This window comes from Brachyhypopomus gauderio, chromosome 18, assembly GCF_052324685.1.
Source record: "Brachyhypopomus gauderio isolate BG-103 chromosome 18, BGAUD_0.2, whole genome shotgun sequence".
Taxonomy (NCBI): Eukaryota; Metazoa; Chordata; class Actinopteri; order Gymnotiformes; family Hypopomidae; genus Brachyhypopomus; species Brachyhypopomus gauderio.
In genome coordinates, this window is record NC_135228.1 from 5386905 (window position 1) to 5413098 (window position 26194).

General features: G+C 45.7%; 1 protein-coding gene across 2 annotated transcripts in view; it reads right to left on the bottom strand.

The window, feature by feature from the left end:
* Positions 1–23658, bottom strand: part of ptpra (protein tyrosine phosphatase receptor type A) — a 90319-nt gene extending 66661 nt beyond the window's left edge. For both annotated transcript variants that reach the window (XR_013122214.1, XM_076980739.1), the window contains exons 1-9: positions 23249–23658; positions 8361–8407; positions 7434–7506; positions 6894–7289; positions 6722–6742; positions 5815–5905; positions 5544–5617; positions 4442–4578; positions 3238–3328 (exon numbers count right to left, since the gene is read on the bottom strand). Coding sequence is in view for 1 of the 2 variants with exons in the window: in XM_076980739.1 (XP_076836854.1) it covers positions 3238–3328; positions 4442–4578; positions 5544–5617; positions 5815–5905; positions 6722–6742; positions 6894–7289; positions 7434–7500 (877 nt within the window). In the remaining variant the exon portion in view is untranslated. The remainder of the gene's footprint in view (positions 1–3237; positions 3329–4441; positions 4579–5543; positions 5618–5814; positions 5906–6721; positions 6743–6893; positions 7290–7433; positions 7507–8360; positions 8408–23248) is intronic.
* Between the last annotated feature and the right edge of the window lie 2536 nt (positions 23659–26194).

Sequence of the window (26194 nt, forward strand, 5' to 3'; positions counted from 1 at the left end):
CACAGGACACGGGTCAACAGTGTTCTCCCAGTATACTAACTCTGTGTGTGCGTGATTGTACACGTGTGTGTGTATGTGCGTGTGTACGAGTACACTTGCCTGTGTTTGTGCGTACACATTTCTATATGTGTATTTGGTATGTTTGGTATGTGTGTGCACGCGCACATGTATACCTATGTGTGTTTATATTTTTGTGCATGCGTGTATTTTTATATGATTGTGTGCGTGTTTGTGAGTGTATGAGTTTGTGTGTGTGCTTGTATGTTTATTTGTCTGTGTGCGCATGTGTGTGCTTGCGCGTGTGTGCATGTGTGTATATAAGGTGTGTGTGTGTGAGGTGTGTGTGTGTGTGTAAGGTGTGCAAGGTGTGTGTGTATATAAGGTGTGTGTGTATAAGGTGTGTGTGTGTATGTGTATATGGTGTGTAAGGTGTGTGTGTAGGTGTGCAAGGTGTGTGTGCGCATGTGTAAGGTGTGTGTACAATGCGTGTGTATAATGCATGTGTATAACGTGTGTGTAAGGTGTGTGTGTGTATGTGTGTATAATGTGTGTGTGTGTATAATGCGTGTGTGTGTATAATGCGTGTGTGTGTGCGCGCGCGTGTGCTCACAGGGCAGGACGCTGACATAACAGTTCTTCTCCTTGTGTGTGTCTGAGTGTATAAGGTGTGTGTGTGTGTGTGTGTGTGTGTGTGTGTGTGTGTGTGTGTGTGTGTGTGTGTGTGTGTGTAATGTGTGTGTGCGCGTGCTGACAGGGCAGGATGCTGACGTAACGGTTCTTTTCCTCGTGTGTAAGGTGTGTGTGTGTACGGTGTGTAAGGTGTGTGTGTACGGTGTGTAAGGTGTGTGTGTGTACGGTGTGTGTGTGTGTACGGTGTGTGTGTGTGTACGGTGTGTAAGGTGTGTGTGTGTGTACACGGTGTGTAAGGTGTGTGTGTGTACGGTGTGTAAGGTGTGTGTGTGTACGGTGTGTAAGGTGTGTGTGTGTACGGTGTGTGTGTACGGTGTGTGTACAGTGTGTAAGGTGTGTGTGTGTACAGTGTGTAAGGTGTGTGTGTGTACAGTGTGTAAGGTGTGTGTGTGTGTACAGTGTGTAAGGTGTGTGTGTGTGTACAGTGTGTAAGGTGTGTGTGTACAGTGTGTGTGTGTACGGTGTGTAAGGTGTGTGTGTGTACGGTGTGTAAGGTGTGTGTGTGTACGGTGTGTACGGTGTGCGTGTGTACGGTGTGTAAGGTATGTGTGTGTACGGTGTGTAAGGTGTGTAAGGTGTGTAAGGTGTGTGTGTGTACGGTGTGTAAGGTGTGTGTGTGTACGGTGTGTAAGGTGTGTACGGTGTGTGTGTGTGAGGTGTGTAAGGTGTGTGTGTGTACGGTGTGTAAGGTGTGTGTGTGTACGGTGTGTGTGTGTACGGTGTGTAAGGTGTGTGTGTGTACGGTGTGTAAGGTGTGTGTGTGTAAGGTGTGTAAGGTGTGTGTGTGTACGGTGTGTAAGGTGTGTGTGTGTAAGGTGTGTGTGTGTGTACGGTGTGTAAGGTGTGTGTGTGTACGGTGTGTAAGGTGTGTGTGTGTAAGGTGTGTAAGGTGTGTGTGTGTACGGTGTGTAAGGTGTGTGTGGTGTGTGTGTGTACGGTGTGTAAGGTGTGTAAGGTGTGTGTGTGTACGGTGTGTAAGGTGTGTGTGTGTACGGTGTGTAAGGTGTGTGTGTGTAAGGTGTGTAAGGTGTGTGTGTGTACGGTGTGTAAGGTGTGTAAGGTGTGTGTGTGTACGGTGTGTAAGGTGTGTAAGGTGTGTGTGTGTACGGTGTGTAAGGTGTGTGTGTGTACGGTGTGTAAGGTGTGTGTGTGTACGGTGTGTAAGGTGTGTACGGTGTGTGTGTGTGAGGTGTGTAAGGTGTGTGTGTGTACGGTGTGTAAGGTGTGTGTGTGTGTACGGTGTGTGTGTGTGTACGGTGTGTGTGTGTGTACGGTGTGTAAGGTGTGTGTGTGTACGGTGTGTAAGGTGTGTGTGTGTAAGGTGTGTAAGGTGTGTGTGTGTACGGTGTGTGTGTGTGTACGGTGTGTAAGGTGTGTGTGTGTACGGTGTGTAAGGTGTGTGTGTGTAAGGTGTGTAAGGTGTGTGTGTGTAAGGTGTGTAAGGTGTGTGTGGTGTGTGTGTGTACGGTATGTAAGGTGTGTGTGTGTACGGTGTGTAAGGTGTGTGTGTGTGTACGGTGTGTAAGGTGTGTGTGTGTGTACGGTGTGTAAGGTGTGTGTGTGTAAGGTGTGTAAGGTGTGTGTGTGTAAGGTGTGTAAGGTGTGTGTGTGTACGGTGTGTGTGTGTGTACGGTGTGTAAGGTGTGTGTGTGTGTACGGTGTGTAAGGTGTGTGTGTGTACGGTGTGTAAGGTGTGTAAGGTGTGTGTGTGTACGGTGTGTGTGGTGTGTGTGTGTACGGTGTGTAAGGTGTGTGTGTGTACGGTGTGTAAGGTGTGTGTGTGTACGGTGTGTAAGGTGTGTGTGTGTGTGTGTGTACGGTGTGTAAGGTGTGTGTGTGTGTGTACGGTGTGTATGTGTACGGTGTGTACGGTGTGTATGTGTACGGTGTGTAAGGTGTGTGTGTAAGGTGTGTGTGTGTGTGTGTGTAAGGTGTGTACGGTGTGTAAGGTGTGTGTGTGTGTACGGTGTGTAAGGTGTGTAAGGTGTGTACGGTGTGTAAGGTGTGTAAGGTGTGTACGGTGTGTAAGGTGTGTACGGTGTGTGTGTGTGTACGGTGTGTAAGGTGTGTAAGGTGTGTACGGTGTGTGTGTGTATGGTGTGTAAGGTGTGTGTGTGTACGGTGTGTAAGGTGTGTGTGTGTGTGTGTGTGTGTGTGTGTAAGGTGTGTGTGTGTGTGTAAGGTGTGTGTGTGTACGGTGTGTGTGTGTACGGTGTGTAAGGTGTGTACGGTGTGTGTGTGTGTACGGTGTGTAAGGTGTGTACGGTGTGTGTGTGTGTGTATGGTGTGTAAGGTGTGTGTGTGTACAGTGTGTAAGGTGTGTGTGTGTACGGTGTGTAAGGTGTGTAAGGTGTGTACGGTGTGTGTGTGTGTACGGTGTGTAAGGTGTGTAAGGTGTGTACGGTGTGTGTGTGTGTGTATGGTGTGTAAGGTGTGTGTGTGTGTATGGTGTGTAAGGTGTGTGTGTGTACGGTGTGTAAGGTGTGTGTGTGTACGGTGTGTACGGTGTGTGTGTGTACGGTGTGTAAGGTGTGTGTGTGTGCTCACAGGGCAGGATGTTGACGTATCGGTTCTTCTCCTTGTTTTCCTCTTTTGACGCTGCGTCACACGAGGCCTGGATGGGGCACACGGGCAGAGCCTGGAGGAAGTCAGCACAGCCAATCAGAAACACCAGGGGACAGCAGGCCCCCAATCAAATTTCACCAGACACAAAGAGCCAATCATTAACCAGGATCATTGGTCACTTCATTTTTTATGCTAAAACCAGGTAATGAAGGGCAGGTTGTAAATTACATACAACCAAAAAGCTCAATGTGACATACAAATAACGGTTAACAAGTTCCACTGAGACCACAACAACAAAGACCTGCTCGTACAAGACCCCAACCTAACCCAACCTGCCCCAACCTAACCCAAACTGCCCCAACCTAACCCAACCTAACCCAAGCTACCTCAGGAGAAGCTCTATACCTACATATCCACCACGATGTCACAAAACGTACAAATCCAAAAAAAATGGCTTCCTATGAGGATTTGGGTGTTAAGGTTAGGTTGATTCCTATGAGGATTGAGTGTTAAGGTTAGGTTGATTCCTGTGAGGATTGAGTGTTAAGGTTAGGTTGATTCCTATGAGGATTGAGTGTTAAGGTTAGGTTGATTCCTATGAGGATTGAGTGTTAAGGTTAGGTTGATTCCTATGAGGATTGAGTGTTAAGGTTAGATTGATTCCTATGAGGATTGAGTGTTAAGGTTAGGTTGATTCCTATGAGGATTGAGTGTTAAGGTTAGGTGGATTCCTGTGAGGATTGAGTGTTAAGGTTAGGTGGATTCCTATGAGGATTGAGTGTTAAGGTTAGGTTGATTCCCATGAGGATTGAGTGTTAAGGTTAGGTTGATTCCCATGAGGATTGAGTGTTAAGGTTAGATTGATTCCTATGAGGATTGAGTGTTAAGGTGAGGTTGATTCCTATGAGGATTGAGTGTTAAGGTGAGGTTGATTCCTATGAGGATTGAGTGTTAAGGTTAGATTGATTCCCATGAGGATTGAGTGTTAAGGTTAGATTGATTCCCATGAGGATTGAGTGTTAAGGTTAGATTGATTCCCATGAGGATTGAGTGTTAAGGTTAGGGACATCTGACATGAGCACTGCGTGTCCCTCACGCTTCCACACACACTCCTCAAGGCACTACGTGCTGCCTCGCTAAATACATTCACAGGAATGTGTGTGTGTGTGTGTGTGTGTGCCCCTACATTGAATTCCTCCCGGAAGAGCTTGTTGTCGTCTGCCATCCGACGGTTCATTTCCTCCTCCAGCTTGTCAACAGGAAGAGGCGGGTACTTCCTGTTTGTGCTTGGGGAACGGGCCAATAATGGCACACACTGAGGTTCTGTTAGGAGATGCAACAGGAAGGCAGAGGGGGAACAGGAGGAGAAAGAGGAAAGAAATGAGGTAGAGAGACAGACGGGGAGACAGACAGACGGGAAGACAGAGAGACAGACAGACAGACGGGGAGACAGACAGACAGACAGACGGGTAGACAGAGAGACAGACAGACAGACGGGTAGACAGACAGACGGGTAGACAGACAGACAGACAGACAGATGGATGGGGAGAGAAAGAGAAAGATATAAGAAATCGTACAAATCTTGTCACAACCTGAGGGACAACCAGTGGGGACAATCAAAAAAATGATATAAAAATGATTGTTATATACATTTTTTATAAATTATAATTTTATTATTATGTATTCTTATTTACTATTCTATTTTATTATCATTATTATTACTAGATGACTATTATATTTTGATCTTATTACTATTACATTATTATATTATTGCTATATTATTAGATTATTATCATTATTAGATTTTTAGATTATTAATAATTCGATTTTACATATTTAGAGATTTCCTTTTATTGATTAAAAATAGCTCTGTAAATAATTTCTAGTGCTCTAATCCAACCAAATGTCTATAACACTGTCTATAATATTTCTTATCTGTTATGTTTATACTTGGATGTTTCCTGTTAACTGCGTTGGCAACAGAGACGGAGAGAGAGAGAGAGAGAGAGAGAGAGAGAGAGAGAGAGAGAGAGAGAGAGAGAGAGAGAGAGAGAGAGAGAGAGAGAGAGAGAGAGAGAGAGAGAGAGAGAGAGAGAGAGAGAGAGAGAGAGAGAGAGAGAGAGAGAGAGAGAGAGAAAGGCAACGTGAGAGACTTTATACAGTTTATATAAACAACCAAAACAACTTTTGTTTCCGCTGGAAGCACACACACGTCAACACAACGGGACGTAAGGTGCACACACCTGTCAACACCTCAACACAATGAGATGTATAGCACACACACATACCTGTGTCATCTGTCCTGCCATTGGTTAGCCTGAAGGAGTTAGAATGGCTTCCTGCCTGCTTGTACTTCTTGAACCTGCCATATCAAAACACACACATGAACGCACACACACACACACACACACACACACACACACACACACACACACACACACACACACCTAAACAACAGTAGTCATGGCAATGACTCAGAATTCCGAGTGGCTGTGTGTGTGTGTGTGTGTGTGTGTGTGTGTGTGTGTGTGTGTGTGTGTGTGTGTATGCTTGTCTTACCTCAGCATGTAGAGGATGATGATGATGAAGACTATCACCAGCAGAGAAGACAGGGCCACCATCACGGCGATGATCGCTGTGTCACCATGGTCTGGGGAGGATCACGGCAGGGAGTGAGAACTACACACACGCACGCGCGCACTAGACCGACTTTTATTTTATTTCGTGCGGTGTGTGGAGGAGCAGTGGCAGCACAGTGGGGTGTTGTGTGGTGTTGTGTGGTGTTGTGGGGTGTTGTGGGGTGTTGTGGGGTGTTGTGGGGTGTTGTGGGGTGTTGTGTGGAGTGTTGTGTACGATAAGCTGAGGCAGTGATCGCTCTCTCACACTGTACGCACGAGAACATGGTTAGTTTTGTCTATACTGTATTTACGATCAAAGCGTATCTAAATCTAGGGTCACGCTTAACGACGAAAACGACGGACTTTTTAGTCTCTAACACCGTCGTTAAGCGGGGACTCACTGTAATATGGTTTGCGCTTGAAAAAAGGAGAAATATAAAATTTTATTTATTTTAATTTTTATGAATTTTTTTTTTATTTCAATTTGTAGAGGAAGTTTATTAAAAGTTCATGTTTACATAATGCACATTTCAAAATGCATGTGTAACTCAGTTAAATAAAACTCTGTTGTCCAGTCATATAATTTGTCATTTTAGTGTGTGAGTGAATGACAAAATCTCATCTCGTCTCATTCTCGTGAACCTAATATCGTGTCTCGTCTCATGAGCTGAGTGTATCGTCACAGCCCTAGCGCGCACACACACGTACTCATTCCCACCGAACACACATTCTTCTAAACGACCTAAATACACTCATCCCCACCAAACACACATGCTCTGCTAATCCACCTACACAGCCAACAGAGAGCTGGGCTTGGGACAGGTGAAACAGAAGGGGCGGAGTCTTACCTTCTCCCGTTCCACCTGTATCTGTGGAATAAAGCACCTCATTGGTCAGCTTCAGCTTTTACTCACAATCAGTAATTAATTACTTCCATGTCATTTAGATACTGAAGTCAGGTTATTTTCCACATGTTCTAGATGCATTTTTCCAAGTGACCCAACCTAACCCACACTATACCTGTGGTGCTGATGTCCTGTGGCACGCTGGTGCTCTCAGGGGGTTCAGAGCTAGGCTCCGAGCTGGGAGTTGAGTCAAGGTCGGGGTCGGGGTCAGGGTCAGGGTCAGGGTCGGGGTCAGGAGTTGGAGATCTGGGAGGGGAGGGCGGAGCTGTGGGAGGGACGCTAGCAGTGACATTCCTCTCATCCCCACCTCTGCTGACGGGGGTTGTTTGGGGAGGCGGAGGTGTGGGGAGAAGTGGCACGAGGGGCGGGGCAGTTGGCGGGGCAGAAGTGGACGGAGTTTTCCTCACGGCTTCTGTGGTGGGGGTGATGTCAGGGTGTGGAGCTGTTGTGTTGGGGGAGGAGACGTTGGTGAAGATCAGGATGGGTGACGTAGGAGAGGGTCCCGTAGACACTGAAAGGAGGACACAGAGGGGTTTAGTTTATATGGCAGCACATGGAGCCCTTATCAAAAGTGTCCAACGAGCTGAATTAAACAGAGACGCATGTGCGGGACAGACATTAAAGGTGCAGGGAAGGAAAGAAGGTTCATTATTACCGGGAAGTGTGGATGCATTATCAGCCAAAACCACAGCGAGCAAGAGAGGCAGGGCACACCAACCCATACTGCCCTGAAGAAAGAAAGAAAGAAAGAGAGAGAGAGAGAGAGAGAGAGAGAGAGAGAGAGAGAGAGAGAGGGAGAGAGAGTTTAATAAACACTATAATTGGCAGCAGATATTAAACTGTACTTTCTGAAACAGTCTCGATTCCTGGTGCAGTCTTTTCAAAATAGCCATCATGACTCAACTAACTATAAATGGTTTTTTTTTCAGTTTGAAGTAGCTTAATAAAAATACCAATAATTCATTATGAAAGAACTATTAGTATATATATTTTTAAACTTTGGCTTCACTGTACTTTGTAGGGTGCCAGGCTGTTCTGATTGGTTAGAAATACAGCATCGGGTGTTCTGATTGGTTAGAAATACAGCATCGGGTGTTCTGATTGGTTAAAAGTACAGCATCACCAGGTGCCAACAGTGTGGCACTGTGATTGTGATTGGTGAGTGGTCAGGGTAATTCCTGCTCTGTCATTTAAAGATGATGCTTGTTTTACGATACTTTTGGGCCCTGATTGGTTAGATGAACAGAAGCAAGGTGCCAGACTGTGGATTGGTTGGACAGACACAGCAGGAACCAGACAGACTGCACGATAACTGCTATCTTAGGCTAAACCTGCTGTTCAGCCACATTTAACCCTGACTGACTCCTATCAACACTTATGGTTTCCTCACTCTTGCATGACCTCAGACTCCTGGAGAGCTGCACACCCAGCACGTTAGCATGCAATCGTATTGCATAGTCCTATGAAACTGTCCTATGCGCCTCTGACTGTAATGGGTGCTTTATTAGTCAGATTAGCATCGGGACAGGGAGACGCTCCCCTCACACGACCGTACGCTGACGAGAGAGGACCGACTTCTTACCTGGCAACAGGCCTTCTGTATCAATCACTCATTCGAACAATAATCACCTGAGAGAGAGAGAGAGAGAGAGAGAGAGAGAGAGAGAGAGAGAGAGAGAGAGAGAGAGAGAGAGAGAGAGAGAGAGAGAGAGAGAGAGAGAGAGAGAGAGAGAGAGAGAGAGAGAGAGAGAAGAGAAAGAATGAACACGATGAAACTGCCTTGGCAGACCTTTAAGCAGCCTTTTCCCCTCAGGATATGGTCCTGCTATTTGCAAACTCTTGTGGCATTAGTGGCGTGTAGGAGCACGTCCCGTGCGATTCTGCTCAGAGCTGTTTTAAGGTGGAGACCGCATGGCTTACTGCACACACCCCCTCTTCAAAATACATCCCCACGGCAACAAACATCATGGGTGTGCAGGTGTCATTAGAATCAAATCTGTTTGAACACCCAGTGAAGTAAAAACGTCAGTCAGACACGTAAGGACCGACGCCTTCCTGCACCTCAGAGAAGCTGTACAGATCGTTTTGTTTTTAATGAGTTTAACGAAAACCCAGATATCTCAGCATATGACTGTCAGGATGGATATATACACAAACCCCTAAACAAACATGAAATGTTGTCACATGAAATGTCTGTTTTCGTTATATATAGCCTTTTGTCAAATAAAATCATCCTAATTTCTGTTAATAAATATTTTTTAATGATGTGTGCACATTAGGGGTGTATTCAACGAAGGATTTTCATAGTCGAATCTGATTCGTCAGCTTTTCCCTTTAGTCGACTAATAGTCGAATCAGGTTTATTTTAATTTTTTTTATTTAGAGCACCTTAAACGGGATCCCGTTCTCATTCAGGACTTTTTTCCTCTTCAAAGTAAAAACCTAAAACATTCAGATAAATGAATAAACACGGTAGGTTGGCTTTATTCAGCTTTTATTTACTTATTTCGAGACAAACCGCGACGAGACGCGACGATGACCGAAACGACAAACGGCTGAACTGTTTTTTTCGCCTTACGCGTTTTAAATGGTATGCCATCTTAGTTGTTATCGTGCGAAATGAAAGACGTTGATGACATAACTTAGGGAGTTTTTCCTCGCCACTGTCGCCTTTGGCTTGCTCATTAGGGTTCTGGACCCATAGTATTGTTAACCTTGTAAACCCTGTAAAGCTGCTTTGCGACAACTTGAGTTGTTAAAAGCGCTATACAAATAAACTTTGATTTGATTTGATTTGATAACTTGCACTTTACTTTGTTTGACTCATCTTTATCTTTTTCAAAATACTTTTGAAGTTTTTTATTAGCCATTATAATCTCGGCAGATGCTGCGTATTCTGTAGCGTGTTCAGCTCCGCTCGTTTGGATTGTGCAACTGCAGGGTGTGATTTATGAATGTGTAGTAAGAAAGATGCCTATTGTTAATGCGCAAACATCATTTTTAAATATTTATTAACAGAAATTAGGATAATTTTATTTGACAAAAGGCTATATATAACGAAAACAAAGACATTTCATGTAACAACTAATGCTTAGCTGCATCCTTGGGCATCCCCATGCAGTTAGAATGGTACATTCGACTATGACGTTCATAGTCGACTAGGGGGTATAGTCGACTATAGTCGAATCAGCGACTATTGCAGGTCACCCCTAGTGCACATTGAGTATGAGTACGTGATAAGGTGCTCTAGATAAAAAAAAACCCGATTCGACAATTAGTCGACTAAAGGGAAAATCTGACGAATCAGATTCGACTATGAAAATCCTTAGTTGAAGACACCTCTAGTGTGTGGGCACATATATACACTTGTGAATATGTCTGTGAGTGTTGTTGATCAACCCCAGCTGTAATCCATGCGTCCCTGTCTCAGCAATCGCCCTCAAACGCCCGTAATAATCCCAGTCCTAATCTGTTGGAAATTACAGCCATGATAATCCCAGTCCTAATCTGTTGGAAATCACAGCCGTGATAATCCCAGTCCTAATCTGTGGGGCATGACATGACTCCATTCACCATCATTCCACCTTTACAGTGGTAGTTAGGGACACGCTGAGCACACAACAAGGCTTCCGGAGGGGGGGTCCTGACCGAATAGCAGCATTTATCAAGTGTTCAACACTTTTCTGCAGCTAAACCGTTAACTGTTGCACCAGTAGCCACATTCATGTGTCAGGTTTACACAAATCATTTATAATACATTGTGGGAAGATGAGATTATTTTTGTTTGCTTGTTTGTCCAAGAACATTTTTTCGAGCGCGGTTCACGCCTGCTTAGTTCGCAAACGAGGCTCCCGAACATCTACAGCAGTTTTGTGTACTTTCATCCTCACAGAAAACGTATACATGTTTTTATTTAGCTACAGCCTGCGTATAGTGCCACATCCGGGATGGGTCTCTCCTCTCAACATTAGCTTTGATTTAGCCACAGTAGCCACAGTCTTCGCACCTCGTTTGACAGTTAAGCCACGGCACACGCTCGCGTGATAACGCGATTTCCTTTCTTGTAGTTACTGGCAGAGGGAAATCACAATCTGTTCTAGTGGCAGTGACCTTTTAAACACTCATCTATCAGACTTTATCATGTCCAGGAAGCGGAGAGGGCTTACAAAGACTCTTTAATTCACACACACACACACACACACACACACACACACACACACACACACACACACACACACACACACGTGAACTCCACATCTCGGAAAGGATGGCTGTGAACGCGATGTTCGGTTCACCGCTTCTTATCCACTGGCACGAAGCGGCGGCTGGTCTCCGTGATATTGGGAGAAATATGTTGTTTTTTTATTTCACAACTTATGAATGAGCGCGATAGGGATTATAGGGGGAAAGCAGCTTTGATGCCACATGGTTAGAGGTCGTCTTGCATTTTATTATTATTTTTTTTACAAAAATTGTTTAGGTTTGGATCACATGAATGCTGTGATTTATGAACACACCCACAAGACATGTCCGAGTCCGGCCAGCATGGGGTCAGAACGCACGCATGCACGTATGCGCATGCACAAACAAACAATTTGTGTAACTTTGGAACTCAAAGGCCAGGGCTAAAATAACCATCATAGGCCGTTATGCAGCAATGTCGTTACCCATATAAGCGGAAAGCGCTGAGAAAACTCTTGACTGGTCTGATTTATTCCAAAGCGCAGAATTAAGGAAGGACGGCTTACTTGCACAAGCGAGTTACTGTCACGTGACAAGACCACAACAGGGGGGCCTTTGTGACTATCATTTGTTTTGAGAAACGAGATGATGCGGTGAGTTCTCAAACACAAACGGTCCCATGTTCTATGAACCACATCAATAGCTCTTTTACAGCTATTCATTCCACTGTTAACATGGACGTTACACCAGTGTTTCTCAAACGCAGCTAAGACCCGCCAGACAGGACACCGTTTTGCTCAGGTGCAGTTCGCAGCACACCTGTAGCAGGTGTTTAGGGTTCGTAATAACTCCCGGTCCACTTGTAGCAGGTGTTCAGTGTGCTGGGTCAGTGGTGGTGGGTGTAGGGCAGGGGTCACCAACCCGCGGGCACCACGTTGGTGACCCCTGGTGTAGGGTAAGAGTACAATGTGGCACATCTGGTGGCCACTGACAAACCTCCAACATTGCGAATCATTGGGGTGGACAGGCAGAGAGCACATTAAACATAGGTGCCACTAGGGGGCGATTCAGCAGGTCACCGGAGCTCATCTTTAACATGACGGTGCAACTCCTGCAGACACACAAGCGTTCCTGTGTTGCTCAAACAGTTCCTGTTATGAGACACTCCTGTTTCGAGACATGGATGAGACAAAGAGGGTCCGAGACACTGACCCTCTCCCACCCACGCTGTGCAAATCATTGTCACATTTATAACAGTTCATACCTTTTTCTTAAATACACGGATTCACTCGTGTCACTCTCAGTGCTTTTACGGAGCGAAGGAGACGGTTACAGAGAGGGGGGATTACAAGATGGATGAATGAATAGAAAGGAGAGAAATATCTTGCACTGGCAGAGCTAACAATGTCACCTTCAAAAACACACATGCACACACAATAACTAGGCTTTTATAGCATTCTCTCTCACACCAGCATCCTTCCCTTCCCCTACACACACACACACACACACACACACACACACACACACACACACACACACACACACACACACAGCATCCCAAACAGGTATTTAGATTGTCATCTCATACATGTGAAGTCAGCTACCGTAGTCCATACACACTACTACACCAGTGTCTGATACACAACACCCACTACACATTACAGGGATTCATAGACTAATAGTGATGGGACTAGTGGACCTAACAGAGTGTGTACTAGTGGACATACTAAGGACAACAGGTTACAGACATGCGCACACAGGCCCCGATTCCAAAAAGCATCGCAGTGTTAGAGAGAGAGACATTGTTGAGGGTATCGCCACGTTCTGGATCTTCAGGGGAAACCTGGCCCATTTCAGAAAAGCGGGACACAAGCTACACCCCCCAGCGAGTTCCCAACATGCGGATCGCTCTGGGGAGCTGGCATACAAGGCCCTGGTTAAACGGTCTTCTAGGAGATAGGGCCACTGCTCCTCCATGTGGTGGAGCTGGTTGAGGTGGTTTGGGCATCTTGTCCGGATGTCCTCTCTGTGTCTCCCTGGTGAGGTGCTCCAGGCATGTCCAACTGGGAGGAGACCTCAGGAAAGACCCAGGACACGCTGGAGAGATTATATCTCTCGGTTGTCCTTGGAACACCTCGGTATCCTACCAGAAGCGCTAGAATAGGTGGCTGGGGAGAGAAAACCCCAGCCTCTTTACTTAGCCCACTGCCCCCACGACCTAGACACGGATAAGCGGATGTTAATGGATGGATGGCTAAGCAGTCATTATAGGACATGTGAGGTAGACTCACCCCACAGGCCTGTCAGTCCGTCATTGGAGTGGGAGTGTCATCTGGAGATTTCTTTGTCAGAGCGTTCAAACATAACCACTCCCACAAGCGAGGTGGCCTTAATAAAGCTCTAATATAAGTCCAAAGATTGGGAAAGGACATTAGGATTCTAAAGTTAGCAGGGTCCCATGAGAGAGCCTAGAGTCACGGCTAGGGTTGCAGCGGTAACCGGTTTCACGGTATACCACGGTATTAAAATGCACGGTTATCATACCGTGTGCATTTGCTTATTACCGGTAAAAAGCAAGCCAGCGGAGAAACTGACCCGTGCATGCGCAACTCCGCTCCGGTTCAGCTACTCAGCACACAGCGGTGAGAATGGCAGAAAGTGTATCAGACTTAACAAATTTTTTAACAAAAACAAAAAAGCTAAACTAATGTCAGCGGCGAAAATGACGTAATCGCGGTGGCTCCGCCCGTGCGCGAGGGTCTCACGCGCTGTCGATTAGCGAGGTCGTGCACCTCTCGAATTTTGTAACTGCGCGCGCCGCGCCTCAGCGCAATGAACAAAGTCATGTTTGCAGGGTTCATACACCTTTACAAGGTGGAATTAAATCACTTGTACGTCACTTTAAAGGTCCATTTCAATATTTCCCAGCACGTTAAACTTAATAAAGTTAAATATTTATACATATACTCGAAATAATTCGCTTTTTATCACATTATTTAATGGTTGTTTATTTTCAAAACGCCCAATCTTAACGTCTTCACATTCTCTCATGTTTCGTCCTGGAATTACAAGAGGCTCGTATTTGTTAACGTGATACGAGAGAACTGTGCGGAGTCGCGCGCTACGGTCACTAGTGAAAAGAATAAACCTAGCTTTTTATGGTCCTTGCTTTCACTGGATGTGAAAGACGCCATTAATTTACATGCGTTCATTTTCAAATTCTAACGTGCCTGTTTTTCACATGTTAAAACCAGACTCGGTGTGAAAGCCTTAAAATAGAAATCTCTATTGTGATGATGTCAGAAATAAATCCTCTCTTTCTGCAGTATCTGGTGGCAGTACAACGGACGTTTACAACAGTTGTTGATCAGACACTGACCCAGGCTGAGTTTATCAGATATTAAATAATTTAAACTTAAATAATTGTACTGAAATCCATGATTTAGGTTTCTCTAATTTTGCAGTATTTATATAAACAAGTTTACAGCTTTTTTTTTTTTTAAATGAGACATTTTGTATACAATAGTTGCAGGTTTCTACAATAAATAGTTAATTGAACAAAAAAAAACTTGTAATTTCTTTAAGGGTCAGTGTATCTTTTAATAATATACAAACTAACTGTGATACCGTGATAACCGTGATACCGCGGTATTTTCTGAGACGGTTATCATACCGTGAAAATCTCATACCGTTGCAACCCTAGTCACGGCCTGCATTACTGAAGCATGCCGGCTTAAAGATGTCTGATCTAGGAACAGTTTTGGCCTTTTACTTTCTTTTCACACAGAGATAAAGACGCACGTACAGCCCTGATCCTAGACCACCACGATGTAATCAGAGTCTGAGATTAGCATTTGTCTCCATGGCAGCAGTTCTATGCTCTGACCAATGGGACGGACCCGCCAGCAATCGAATCAGATAAGGAAACAAATTAAAAAGGCCAAACACAACCAGCACACAGGGTCTTGTTCCTGGACAGTAACCAGCACACAGGGTCTTGATGCTAGGAGTGCCTAAACCTCGAGGCCGTAATGTTTTGTTGGACGATTCCCAATGTCAAGTTCAGTTGCTAGATTCCTACACAGAGATGGGTCTGTGTCACACTGTTATATATGCACGTTGTTCTGAATAATGACTTGGGGGTGAAAAAACTAAATTAAGTTACCAATGTCACCACAGTTCGGCTGTAAATCATCTACTAAAACATGACCTGTGCAAGGTATAGAAAAACCCTGAACATGCTTCATAAATGATCGCAAAACTGTGCTGTCAGGAGGCGTTGAGTGTGTGTGTAGCTATATTCTGCAGCTCTATTTATTAAGTTTTGTTTCTAGTTAAAATCCATTCATTAACACACAGAACTTTCAGAAAGTTAAACTTTACACATACAACACACACACACACACACACACACACACACACACACACACACACACACACACACACACTTAGACACACAGCCTATGTTCACACACACAGGATTTAAAAACAAGGTATGATGACACTACATTCATACATAGAAACACAGTGTTCTCTCTACCACACAATCACTCACACACCCCTAATCAGGATGGAAATAGCCAGGGGTCACAGGCCTGTCCACAATTCACAATACCACAGTTATTCACTCTCCATTATCGACCTACCACCAGAGGGTCAGCAGGTTCTCTGTTCATGGCAGGTCCTTCATGAAACAGCTCTGCTGAGGTCATGTCCTGTGGGAGAGGTGAACAGAGTCTCGACCCTGTCACAGGCCCCGTCCACATGCAGTGAACATCAAAATAATCAAAAACTGGCAAACATGGTAGGGGCTTAATATGACTGACAGCTCCTCAAAAGACCACATTTTATAGACCAGAATAATGGCCCCAGTGCCAAGGTACCAGGAGCGCCACAGTTCTGAAGTCAGCGGAGGACACTGGAAAATGCCCATCATAGGGGCTTCATGACAGGGTGGTCCACGGGGGCGTGGCCTTATCACATGCTCCACCCAGCTATGGGTGGTGTTTATTCGTTAGTTCAGTTCGTACATCTGCGACTGTTGCTAATTCGTGGAGATGATACAACCAGTAGCCAAAAGGCCAGAACACAAGGCCCTGAGTTTACACTGGTTCTGATTCACAGTTATGGCAACAACATGACCTTGGTTGGCCTGTTTTGCAACATAACGCCTCTGATTACTTTGATCAGATTTCAAAATCAGAACGCCAACGTAAACTCAGCAGTGTGGTGATTAACGTTGAGAAAACAAAGAACTCATTTAAATAATGCAGACGCTCTCCACAGACTTTGTACGAGTTGGTGAGTGTTTTAAGCACCTTGGATCAACGCTCACTGTGCAGTGAGGAAAATCAGTATTTGAACATCCTGCGACTTTGCAAGTTCTCCCACTTATAAATCATGGAGGAGTCTGAGATGTTCATCTTGGGTTCCTGTCCACTGTGAGAGACATAATCTAAAAAAATACAGAAATCACAATGTATGATTTAAAAATAATTTCTTTGTGTGTTACTGCTGCAAATAAGTATTTGAACACCTGCCAATCAGCAAAAATTCTGGCCCTCAAAGACCTGTTAGTCCACCTCTAAAAAGTCCAACTCCACTCCACTTATTATTCTAAATCAGAAGCACCTGTTTGAGGTCGTTAGCTGCATAAAGACACCTGTCCACCCCACAAAATTAGTAAGAGTCCATCTACTAACATGGCTAAGACCAAAGAGCTGTCCAAAGACACCAGAGACAAAATTGTAGACCTCCACAAGGCTGGAAAGAGCTACGGGGTAATTACCAAACAGCTTGATGAAAAAAGATGTTGGAGCAGTTATTATAAAATGGAAGAAGCTAAAAAACTGTCAATCTCCCTCAGACTGGAGCTGCATGTAAGATCTCACCTCGTGGTGTAGCAATGATCCTAAGAAAGGTGAGGAATCAGCCCAGAACTACACAGGAGGAGCTTGTCAATGACCTGAAGAGAGCTGGCACCACTGTTTCCAAGGTTACTCTGGGTAATACACTAAGACGTCATAGTTTAAAGTCATGTATGGTACAGACGGTTCCCCTGCTTAAATCAGCACACGTCCAGGCCCGTCTTAAGTTCACCCATGACCATTTAGATGATCCAGATGAGTCATGAGAGAAGTTCTGTGGTCAGATGAGACCTAAATAGAACTTATTGATCTTAATTCCACTCGCCATGTTTGGAGGACAAAGAATGATGAGTACCATCCCAAAAACACCATCCCTACTGTGAATCATGGGGGTGGAAGCATCGTGCTTTGGGGGTGTTTTTCTGTACATGGGACAGGACGACTGCACTGTATTAAGGAGAGGATGACCGGGGCCATGTATTGGGAGATTTTGGGGAACAACCTCCTTCCCTCAGTTAGAGCATTGAAGATGGGTCATGGATGGGTCTTTCAACATGACAATGACCCAAAGCACACAGCCAGAATAACAAAGGAGTGGCTCCGTAAGAATCATATCAAGGTTCTGGAGTGGCCTAGCCAGTCTCCAGACCTAAACCCTATAGAACACCTTTGGAGGGAGCTCAAACTCAGTGTTTCTCAGCGACACCCCAGAAACCTGGCTGATCTGGAGAAGATCTGTGTGGAGGAACGGCCCAAAATCCCTGCTGCAGTATGTGCAAACCTGATGAAAAACGTTTGACCTCTGTAATTGCAGACAAAGTCTACTATACCAAATATTAACATTGATTTTCACATGTGTTCAAATACTTATTTGCAGCAGTAACACAAATTATTTAAAAAATCATAAATTGTGATTTCTAAATTTTTTTTAGATTTTGTCTCCCACAGTGGACATGCACCCAAGATGAAAATTTCAGACCCCTCCATGATTTATAAGTGGGAGAACTTGCAAAGTTGCAGGGTGTTCAAATACTTATTTTTTTTCACCATATAAAAGATTGCTAGCCAAAATCAGCATTTGATTAGCAGATTTGAGATGTTTGGCGTTAGCAATAATACATTATTCACAAAAGGTGAGAATGAAAGTGAGGATGAACCTAAAATGCACTCTGACCTTTACAGGTGAACTTAATGTGACCTTCTCCAAATGCGTGAATGCACAGTTTCAACTGTTTACACAATTTGCTGTTCTCTAACAAGGAGCTTAAGGGCAACAACAGGTGTTTAATCCATTAATAAAACAATAAATTTGCCATTTCAATTAGAATGGGTATTTAAACAGTCCTCCTCATCATGCTGTTCACATTTTGGCATCGTGAGACCAAGGTGACACAGAACAATCGATCAACAGAACCTCGTCTTTGTGAGGCTTCAAACAGGATGTTCTCAGACGGAAGTGGCCACTGAGCTTACAGGGTCACAGAGTGTCATCAGCAGGTTGCAACAGAGATACAGAGAGACCGAGAGAGTCACAGAAAGGCGTAGAAGTGGACATCCTTAGACCACATCACACCGTAGTGATCAGGGCCCTGCAGAATCAGATGATGAATGCCACACAACTCCAGGGACATTTATGGGGGGGGGGGGGACCTGAGGGCCCTTCAAGAATAGTGTGATGCCATCACTCAGCAGACAATAAGTCGTGTTGTGAACAGCCTGAGACGTCGTTGTCATGCTGTAATTGATTCTGAAGGGCACATGACAGATTGAGACATTGACAGTTTTGTTGGCTATACCCACCACTGCTGACTTGTTTCAATAAATCGTTTGAGTTGAGGAATTCACTACTGCATGCTTCTACTTAAACGCCCTAATTTCATGATACAACACTGCTGTGGTGTGAGTGTTTTACGCTTTCCATAAGTCTGTGGTGTGTGCTGCTAAGCAACAAACTTGCAGCGTTAAGAAACCCACAGCAGTGGTGTTGGTTGACCTTTGACTCAGGGCAGCTCCGACGGAGTTTTCGCTCCCGCCCCTGGGCCGGCCTCTCTGGCAGGTGGAGGTGGAGAGGGAGGGGCTATAAAGACCGACTTCTCACATTCAGCGTTTATTAACACCGTGTGTTAATTAACTGTGTGTGCGAGAACCCTACTGACGTCTGCCTTCACCCCACACCGCAAATTATACGTCACCGCGCACACACATGCTGACACACACACGCTCACACACACGCGCTCACACACACGCGCTCACACACACACACACTCACACACACACACTCACACACACACGCTCACACACACACGCTCACACACACACGCTCACACACACACACACACACACACACACACACACACACACACACACACTTCCTGAAGCCTCCGTATCTGACTGGTCCATGTTCACGTGGAGAGAACTGGACCCTGCTACATGCTGTTGAGAAGCAGAAAACAGCAGCACAGGGATTGGCCAGACTTGGGCATGCCCTCACTCGGGAGAGCCAATCATATTCAACACCACACTTCCTGTGTGAGAGGGGCCAGACAGGTTGTGGAGTCGGGATAGGTCAGCCCTTCGCCCATACCAGCCGCCCAGAGCCAATCAGATGCATGTAATTCATCTCAGCTGGACTCTTGCTTGTGGGGGAGGGTCAGCAGGATACAGCAAACGTGTCAGCGCTAGTGTACACACAGCACTGCCCCAATGACCACATTACTCACTTCTCAGCATCACCAAGTATAGATAAAAGACGTTCTACACTGTGATTGTGTGAACACCAAGAGCTTCTCTCAGTCATTGTAATTGGAAATAAAAGTCTATGAGATAGTTTGACTAATCAGAAACAAACCTTTTTTTTTACTTTTTGACATGTCTAATTCAAAGCACAGAGGAAGACCACAACCACGTACAGCTGGCCCCACCTACACCCAGTCACAGTTGCTTATCCACCATCCAATCTGTAATTGGCCCACACAGGAAGTAGCTTCACGTGCTCGTCTCCACCGAGAGCCTGGGTAATCGCACGTCCGTCGCCACGGGAACCGCACCACGTCTGCCGCGCCAGGATGCCTACGTTGAGTTGGGGAGGCGGGCACTGCGCTGATCGGGGAAGCTGATAGGCTGTAATCGCTGTGGGCACACGCCGGGTGTATTCCAACAGTACAGTGATGCACTCATCCATACGGCCACCATATTTACAGCACCAGGTCACCGCTTTACCATTACTACGCCGAAAAGACACACACACACACACAGTCACATTGAGTGTCCAAAGCAGACGTAGCCATGCCAACTGCTGAAACAGCTCGTGAAGGCCTTCTGCTTGTGGATTGGTCAGTGGACTACATTGTCTCTGTGGGAACTGACCAATCAAAAGACTATGCAACTAAATATTTAAATAGACTAAACCAACACGGGTAATGAGGGTGAATAACCAGGCCAAGGGCCCCAGAGGACGTCAGACCAGAACAACCCAACATGGCACAGAAGGAGCCAATACATGAAGGGTCCCAAACAGCTGACCTGGGATCAGCCTCCCACTGTCAATATAAATGTATTTACTGGAGCATGAATGACAAAAACTGATCATAGATTAGTTCTGTTGAGCTGAGAAGGCAGACACAGTGCCCTGCTTGCTCTCACCTAGTTCAATTATACTCATTAGAATAAGCCGGGAAATGAGGAGTCTAGATCCAGACACACTAGACTCACACGCAGGCTGTTCACCACTAGGTTCTGTAGCAAAGCTGCGCACACTGTAGCTGTGAATAGGTGCACCAGTCAGGTCCAATAGCATGAGAAAAGCACCAGTGACTGATATGTAACATAAACTAGTCAGTCTGGCAGTTAGACCAGGAGGCATGCGTGTGTTTGCCGGTGTGTGTGTGTGCACGCGTGTGCGTGTGTGTTGGTTCATCGTCCGGGGCCTGGCCGGCCTCCGTCAGAGCAGGCCGTGAACACGTCGTACGCCAACGTGCACACAGCGATCCGTGACACAGTATGGTCATGCCTCCGTGCTAGGGCATGTTCAGACTGAGCAGAGCGCTTCACTCAGTAAATGAAAGCTTATATGGTCTAGTAGCACTAGATCTGTGTACGTATCCGGTCTAGCCGCACTAGGTCTGAGTGTGTACAAGGTCTAGCAGCACTAGGTCTGAGTGTGTATCCGGTCTAGCAGCACTAGATCTGAGTGTGTACAAGGTCTAGCAGCACTAGGTCTGAGTGTGTACAAGGTCTAGCAGCACTAGGTCTGAGTGTGTATCCGGTCTAGCAGCACTAGGTCTGAGTGTGTACAAGGTCTAGCAGCACTAGGTCTGAGTGTGTACAAGGTCTAGCAGCACTAGGTCTGAGTGTGTATCCGGTCTAGCAGCACTAGGTCTGAGTGCGTATCCGATCTAGCAGCACTAGGTCTGAGTGTGTACAAGGTCTAGCAGCACTAGGTCTGAGTGTGTACAAGGTCTAGCAGCACTAGGTCTGAGTGTGTACAAGGTCTAGCAGCACTAGGTCTGAGTGTGTACCCGGTCTAGCAGCACTAGGTCTGAGTGTGTATCCGGTCTAGCAGCACTAGGTCTGAGTGTGTACAAGGTCTAGCAGCACTAGGTCTGAGTGTGTATCCGGTCTAGCAGCACTAGGTCTGAGTGTGTACCCAGTCTAGCAGCACTAGGTCTGAGTGTGTACCCGGTCTAGCAGCACTAGGTCTGAGTGTGTACCCGGTCTAGCAGCACTAGGTCTGAGTGCAGAACTCTGCTCGGGCCCACGCATGGCCAGCGATTCAGACTCCTGAGAATTAAAGGTGTGGTGAGCGGCATTCCAGCACTACACTTCTGCCCTGACATCAGTACGTTAGGACTGCACGGTCATCCTCAACACAACCATGTGATCAATCCCTCACCACATGTCTGGAATTCCTTTCCTTAAGGACTCGTCACAGCGTGACAGCGATTATTACCACACGATTCTCCTTATGATGAGTCACGACCACTTTACTGTCTTTCTCCAAGTCTCAGGAAGTGTCTCACTCGTGGATCTGCGTTCTGTCCCACTGACTTCCCCCAAAATAATCACCTTCACCCTCCATGACAGACACCCCTGTACCGAAGACACGTACGACCACAGTGCCCATCGACCAATTCCCAGCAGGTTAAGGCCTGCGAGCTTTAGAGAAACTGGCCGGCCCATATTCCACCGGGCCCTCTGCTCCGTGTTCATGTGTTGCTAAACATTAGTATGAACCTGTGATTGTACTGCTGCGTTAGTGCCTGGGCCCTGTTACACGCACCAGGGACAGATGGTGTGTTCTGATGCACGGCCAAAACTCGAAGGGGCTGTGAACCACATACAGGCACTCTGAGAACAGGGTCGAGTTGGGGTTTTAAAGAAATACTACAGACATGCTGCTTGGGTAGCAATACTACAGACGTCACCAAAAAGAACAGATGAACGTCGAAGAAAGAGCAGTGAAAATGTATTACATCATGAATTACACTGCCATATTCAAATGAAAGCAAACAGAAAATATAATAAAATAAAACTTCAAATGAAGACATGACACTGGACTGAGGACGACGCAGCAGATGTAGTCGAATCAAAATGTCGTATGTTATCCGATATCCCCGTTCACACCAAATCCAGCCACAAAAGGGCCAGTTGTTGCGCCACTACCGTATTTCAAGCATCACTGCTCTGCAGTTCAAAATCTGAAGCGCAAAGGGGGAGGAATAAGAGTTTTGATTTTAGTACAGAAAACGTTGCATTGCGTTTCTTTAACGTTTCAAGCCTGCGAGATCGACCTTGTTGCTCTGTGTGTGTTACACAAAGACCCAATCATTAATTCACTCACACGCGCACACACTCAGACCCCCCCTCACTTTCTCCAACACACACACACACACACACACACACACACACACACACACCCTGTAAAAACATGTAGCAACAAAGCACCGATCAATATGTGTCCTTTTCCGTCGCGAGCGCACTGAACTCCCTTTGTTTGCAGTGGTGCAGAATGTTGCGCGGTCAGGAATCACGCCCGCGTGCAGGCCCACGAGCTTCCACACACACACACACACACACACACACACACACACACACACACACACACACACACACACACACACACACACACAAGGTATGTCGTCTCTTTCTTCCGCCCCCCTCTTCCCCCCAGCTCGGTGAATGTTCTCGTCGCCCCGAACAGTACTGGTTCCGCTCCCGGACATACGAGACACCCCCGCGCCCGGCTGCCCGGTTCTGGGCTGCGACATGTACACAACTGCCCCACAACTGCCCCACACCCACGAGGGTACTTACCCCGACAGCTGGCGGGTACGGTGACCCATTCGAGTGTCAGGAACAGCGAAAGAACCGGAACCGGAGCGGATGTTTTAATAGCGAGCTGAAATAAACGCGTGTAACTCACCTCGCCGCCACTTCCACACGCTGCGAGACGTTTCTAAAAGACGAAGCGTGGCCGTTTTCCTGGTTCTGTCCCCCACGTTAACTTCCCCGGGCCCGGACTCCACACCCCGGGACCCAGGGCTGTGTTCGGGGAGGGCTAATAGGGGCCTGGGCAATAGCACCGACCCTCCACACACCACCAATCTGGAGCGGGGCAACAAGTCGTGGGCGCGGTAAAAGTCCAAATCACATGTCCAGAGAAGTCCCGAGGTGGCCCGTTTTACGTCGTGTGGGTTTTAATCCTGTATGTGTTTATTCCTGCTCGGTCCGGGACACCGGGTTCTGTAATCCCACCGATTATGGGCTGTATCCGGGCGCGGCGGCTGGCTCTCCTAGTCCGCCATGTTGTGGCTCCGCGACTGGAATGGGAAGCAGCGAATTTTCCCAGGCCAGACCCCACCTCCTCCTCCTCCTCCTCCTCCTCCTCCTCCTCCACCACCTCCACCCTCCGCGGTTCCGCCGCGACATCTGGCGGCAAATCTCTTCCTCGAACCGGGGAACAGGCGCTCGGTGATCGGTGAACGCACGGACGGACTCGCTGGGTCAGATTTACACCGGGAGAGTGCAGACGTTATTCCGAACTGAGTCTCTGTTGTGTGCAGTCTTTAAAACTCGACAACAAGCTCGCTAAGTTTTAATAAGAACCCTTCAGTTAACACAGTAGGCATTTGGTTTTTATTATCCCCTCTTCAAGTATTATTAAATGTTACTGTAAATTACATAGCTCTGTTTTCGTTCAGACTCTATACAGCAAATGTCAGTGACCATGATAGGCATATATCAATAAAACTATTACTTTGAGTTTTACATGCAATAGCCTATTAATCATTCTCGATAACAGGAAGTGTCAGATATTAAAGTTCATTCATGTTCGTATTTACATCCAGAATATTTAATAAATAGTATTACTAGGATTCTTTTAAATGCATTCTTTAAATTCTTTTCCAATTTCGCAGTACGGATCGGATCATAAAGGTCTGAGAGTAACATTGTGAGTAACATTGGTAAGTATAGTTACTTTGGACCAGATGTTCACAAACGTTTTCTGACGTGTCCTCTTGTAGATGACAATATTTTCATCCAATTTTTTTCTTAAACGCCTCAACGGGTTTGTCTTTGTGCTCGGGGTAATTTGTCTCCAAGTGCCTTTTAAATTTGTCATTTTTTCGGGTTTCGACGACCGAAAGTCAGTATTTTCAAGCACAGAACGCAAAACTGACCCAGCAAACATGCGACGTCAGAAAGACGTTAAAATCACGTCTGTATCGCGTCGGTCAGTCGAGACCCACTTTTGCACGTCTGGTGGACGTTCAAAACTGGTTCAAAATCTGACAGTTCGACTAGGACCTCAGCTAGACGTCTATGGACGTACATGACGAGTTTTTTATCTGAACGTCTGATTAGGACCTTTATTGGATGTCAGTGGACGTGCAAAAGGGGTCACTTAAAAAATCTTGGTCAAGACAGCCCCCGAAAAAAATGCGAAGTTGCGCGTATTTCATAGATTACGGTAATGGGTGATGCGGCCTGTGATTCCACATTTAAATCTAAATGGTGTACAGAATGAGTAAAAAAAAAAAACAATAAATAAACAAGTAAATCATTTAATTCAGAACTAATAAATCTTGAATAAAACTGTATTTAATGTCTAATGATTTAATGAGCTAAAATGTTACTGGGCCAGGCCAAATTCAGGTTTCTCGTACATAGAGTAACGTGTTATTTATGAAGCATTTGAGTTTTGCCTGACCCAAGACCTTACAGGCATACAGCAGGCCTCTTAAATTGCTGCTCTGCATCATTTGACCTGTGCGCACCACTCCATGTGTCATGTTTCCAGTTGGATTTGAGGCATAAAATTATGCTGGGCCAGGCCAAAGTCAGGTTTCTCTTACATATAGTAAAGAGTTATGTATGATGCATATGTTATTTGCCTGGCCCAATGCCTTACATGTATACAGCAGGCCTCTGAAATCCACCTCATGAACCATTTCACCTGTGTGCTTTACTCAATATGCCATTTTGCCATTTAGATTTGAGGGCTAAAATGATTCTGGGCCAGGCCAAAATGAGGTTCATCATACATATAGGAACTACTTGTGTATGATACAATAAAGTTTTGCCTGGCCCAAGACATTACAGGCATACAGCAGGCCTCTGAAATTGCCCCTCTGAACTATTTCACCTGTGCGCTTTACTCAATATGCCGTGTTTCCAGTTAGATTTGAGGCATAAAATAATTCTGGGCCAGGCTAAAAACAGGTTCCTCATACATATAGGAACTAGTTATGTATGATACAATTGAGTTTTGCCTGGCCCAAGACATTACAGGTATACAGCAGGCCTCTGAACTTGAACCTGTGAACCATTTCACCTGTGTGCTTAACTACTCAATATGTCATGTTTCCAGTTAGATTTGAGGCATAAAATGATTCTGGGCCAGGCCAAAAACAGGTTCCTCATACATATAGGAACTACTTGTGTATGATACAATTGAGTTTTGCCTGGCCCAAGACATTACAGGCATACAGCAGGCCTCTGAAATTGCCCCTCTGAACTATTTCACCTGTGTGCTTAACTACCCAATATGCCATGTTTCCAGTTAGATTTGAGGGCTAAAATGATTCTGGGCCAGGCCAAAACCAGGTTCCTCATACATAGGGGCACTAGTTATGTATGATACAATTGAGTTTTGCCTGGCCCAAGACATTACAGGCATAAAGCAGGCCTCTGAACTTGCCCCTCTGATCCATTTTACCTGTGCACTTAACTACTCAATATGCCATGTTTCCAGTTAGATTTGAGGCATAAAATGATTCTGGGCCAGGCCAAAATCAGGTTGCTCATACATATAGAAACTAGTTATGTATGATGCATGTGTTATTTGTCTGGTCCGACGCCTTATAGG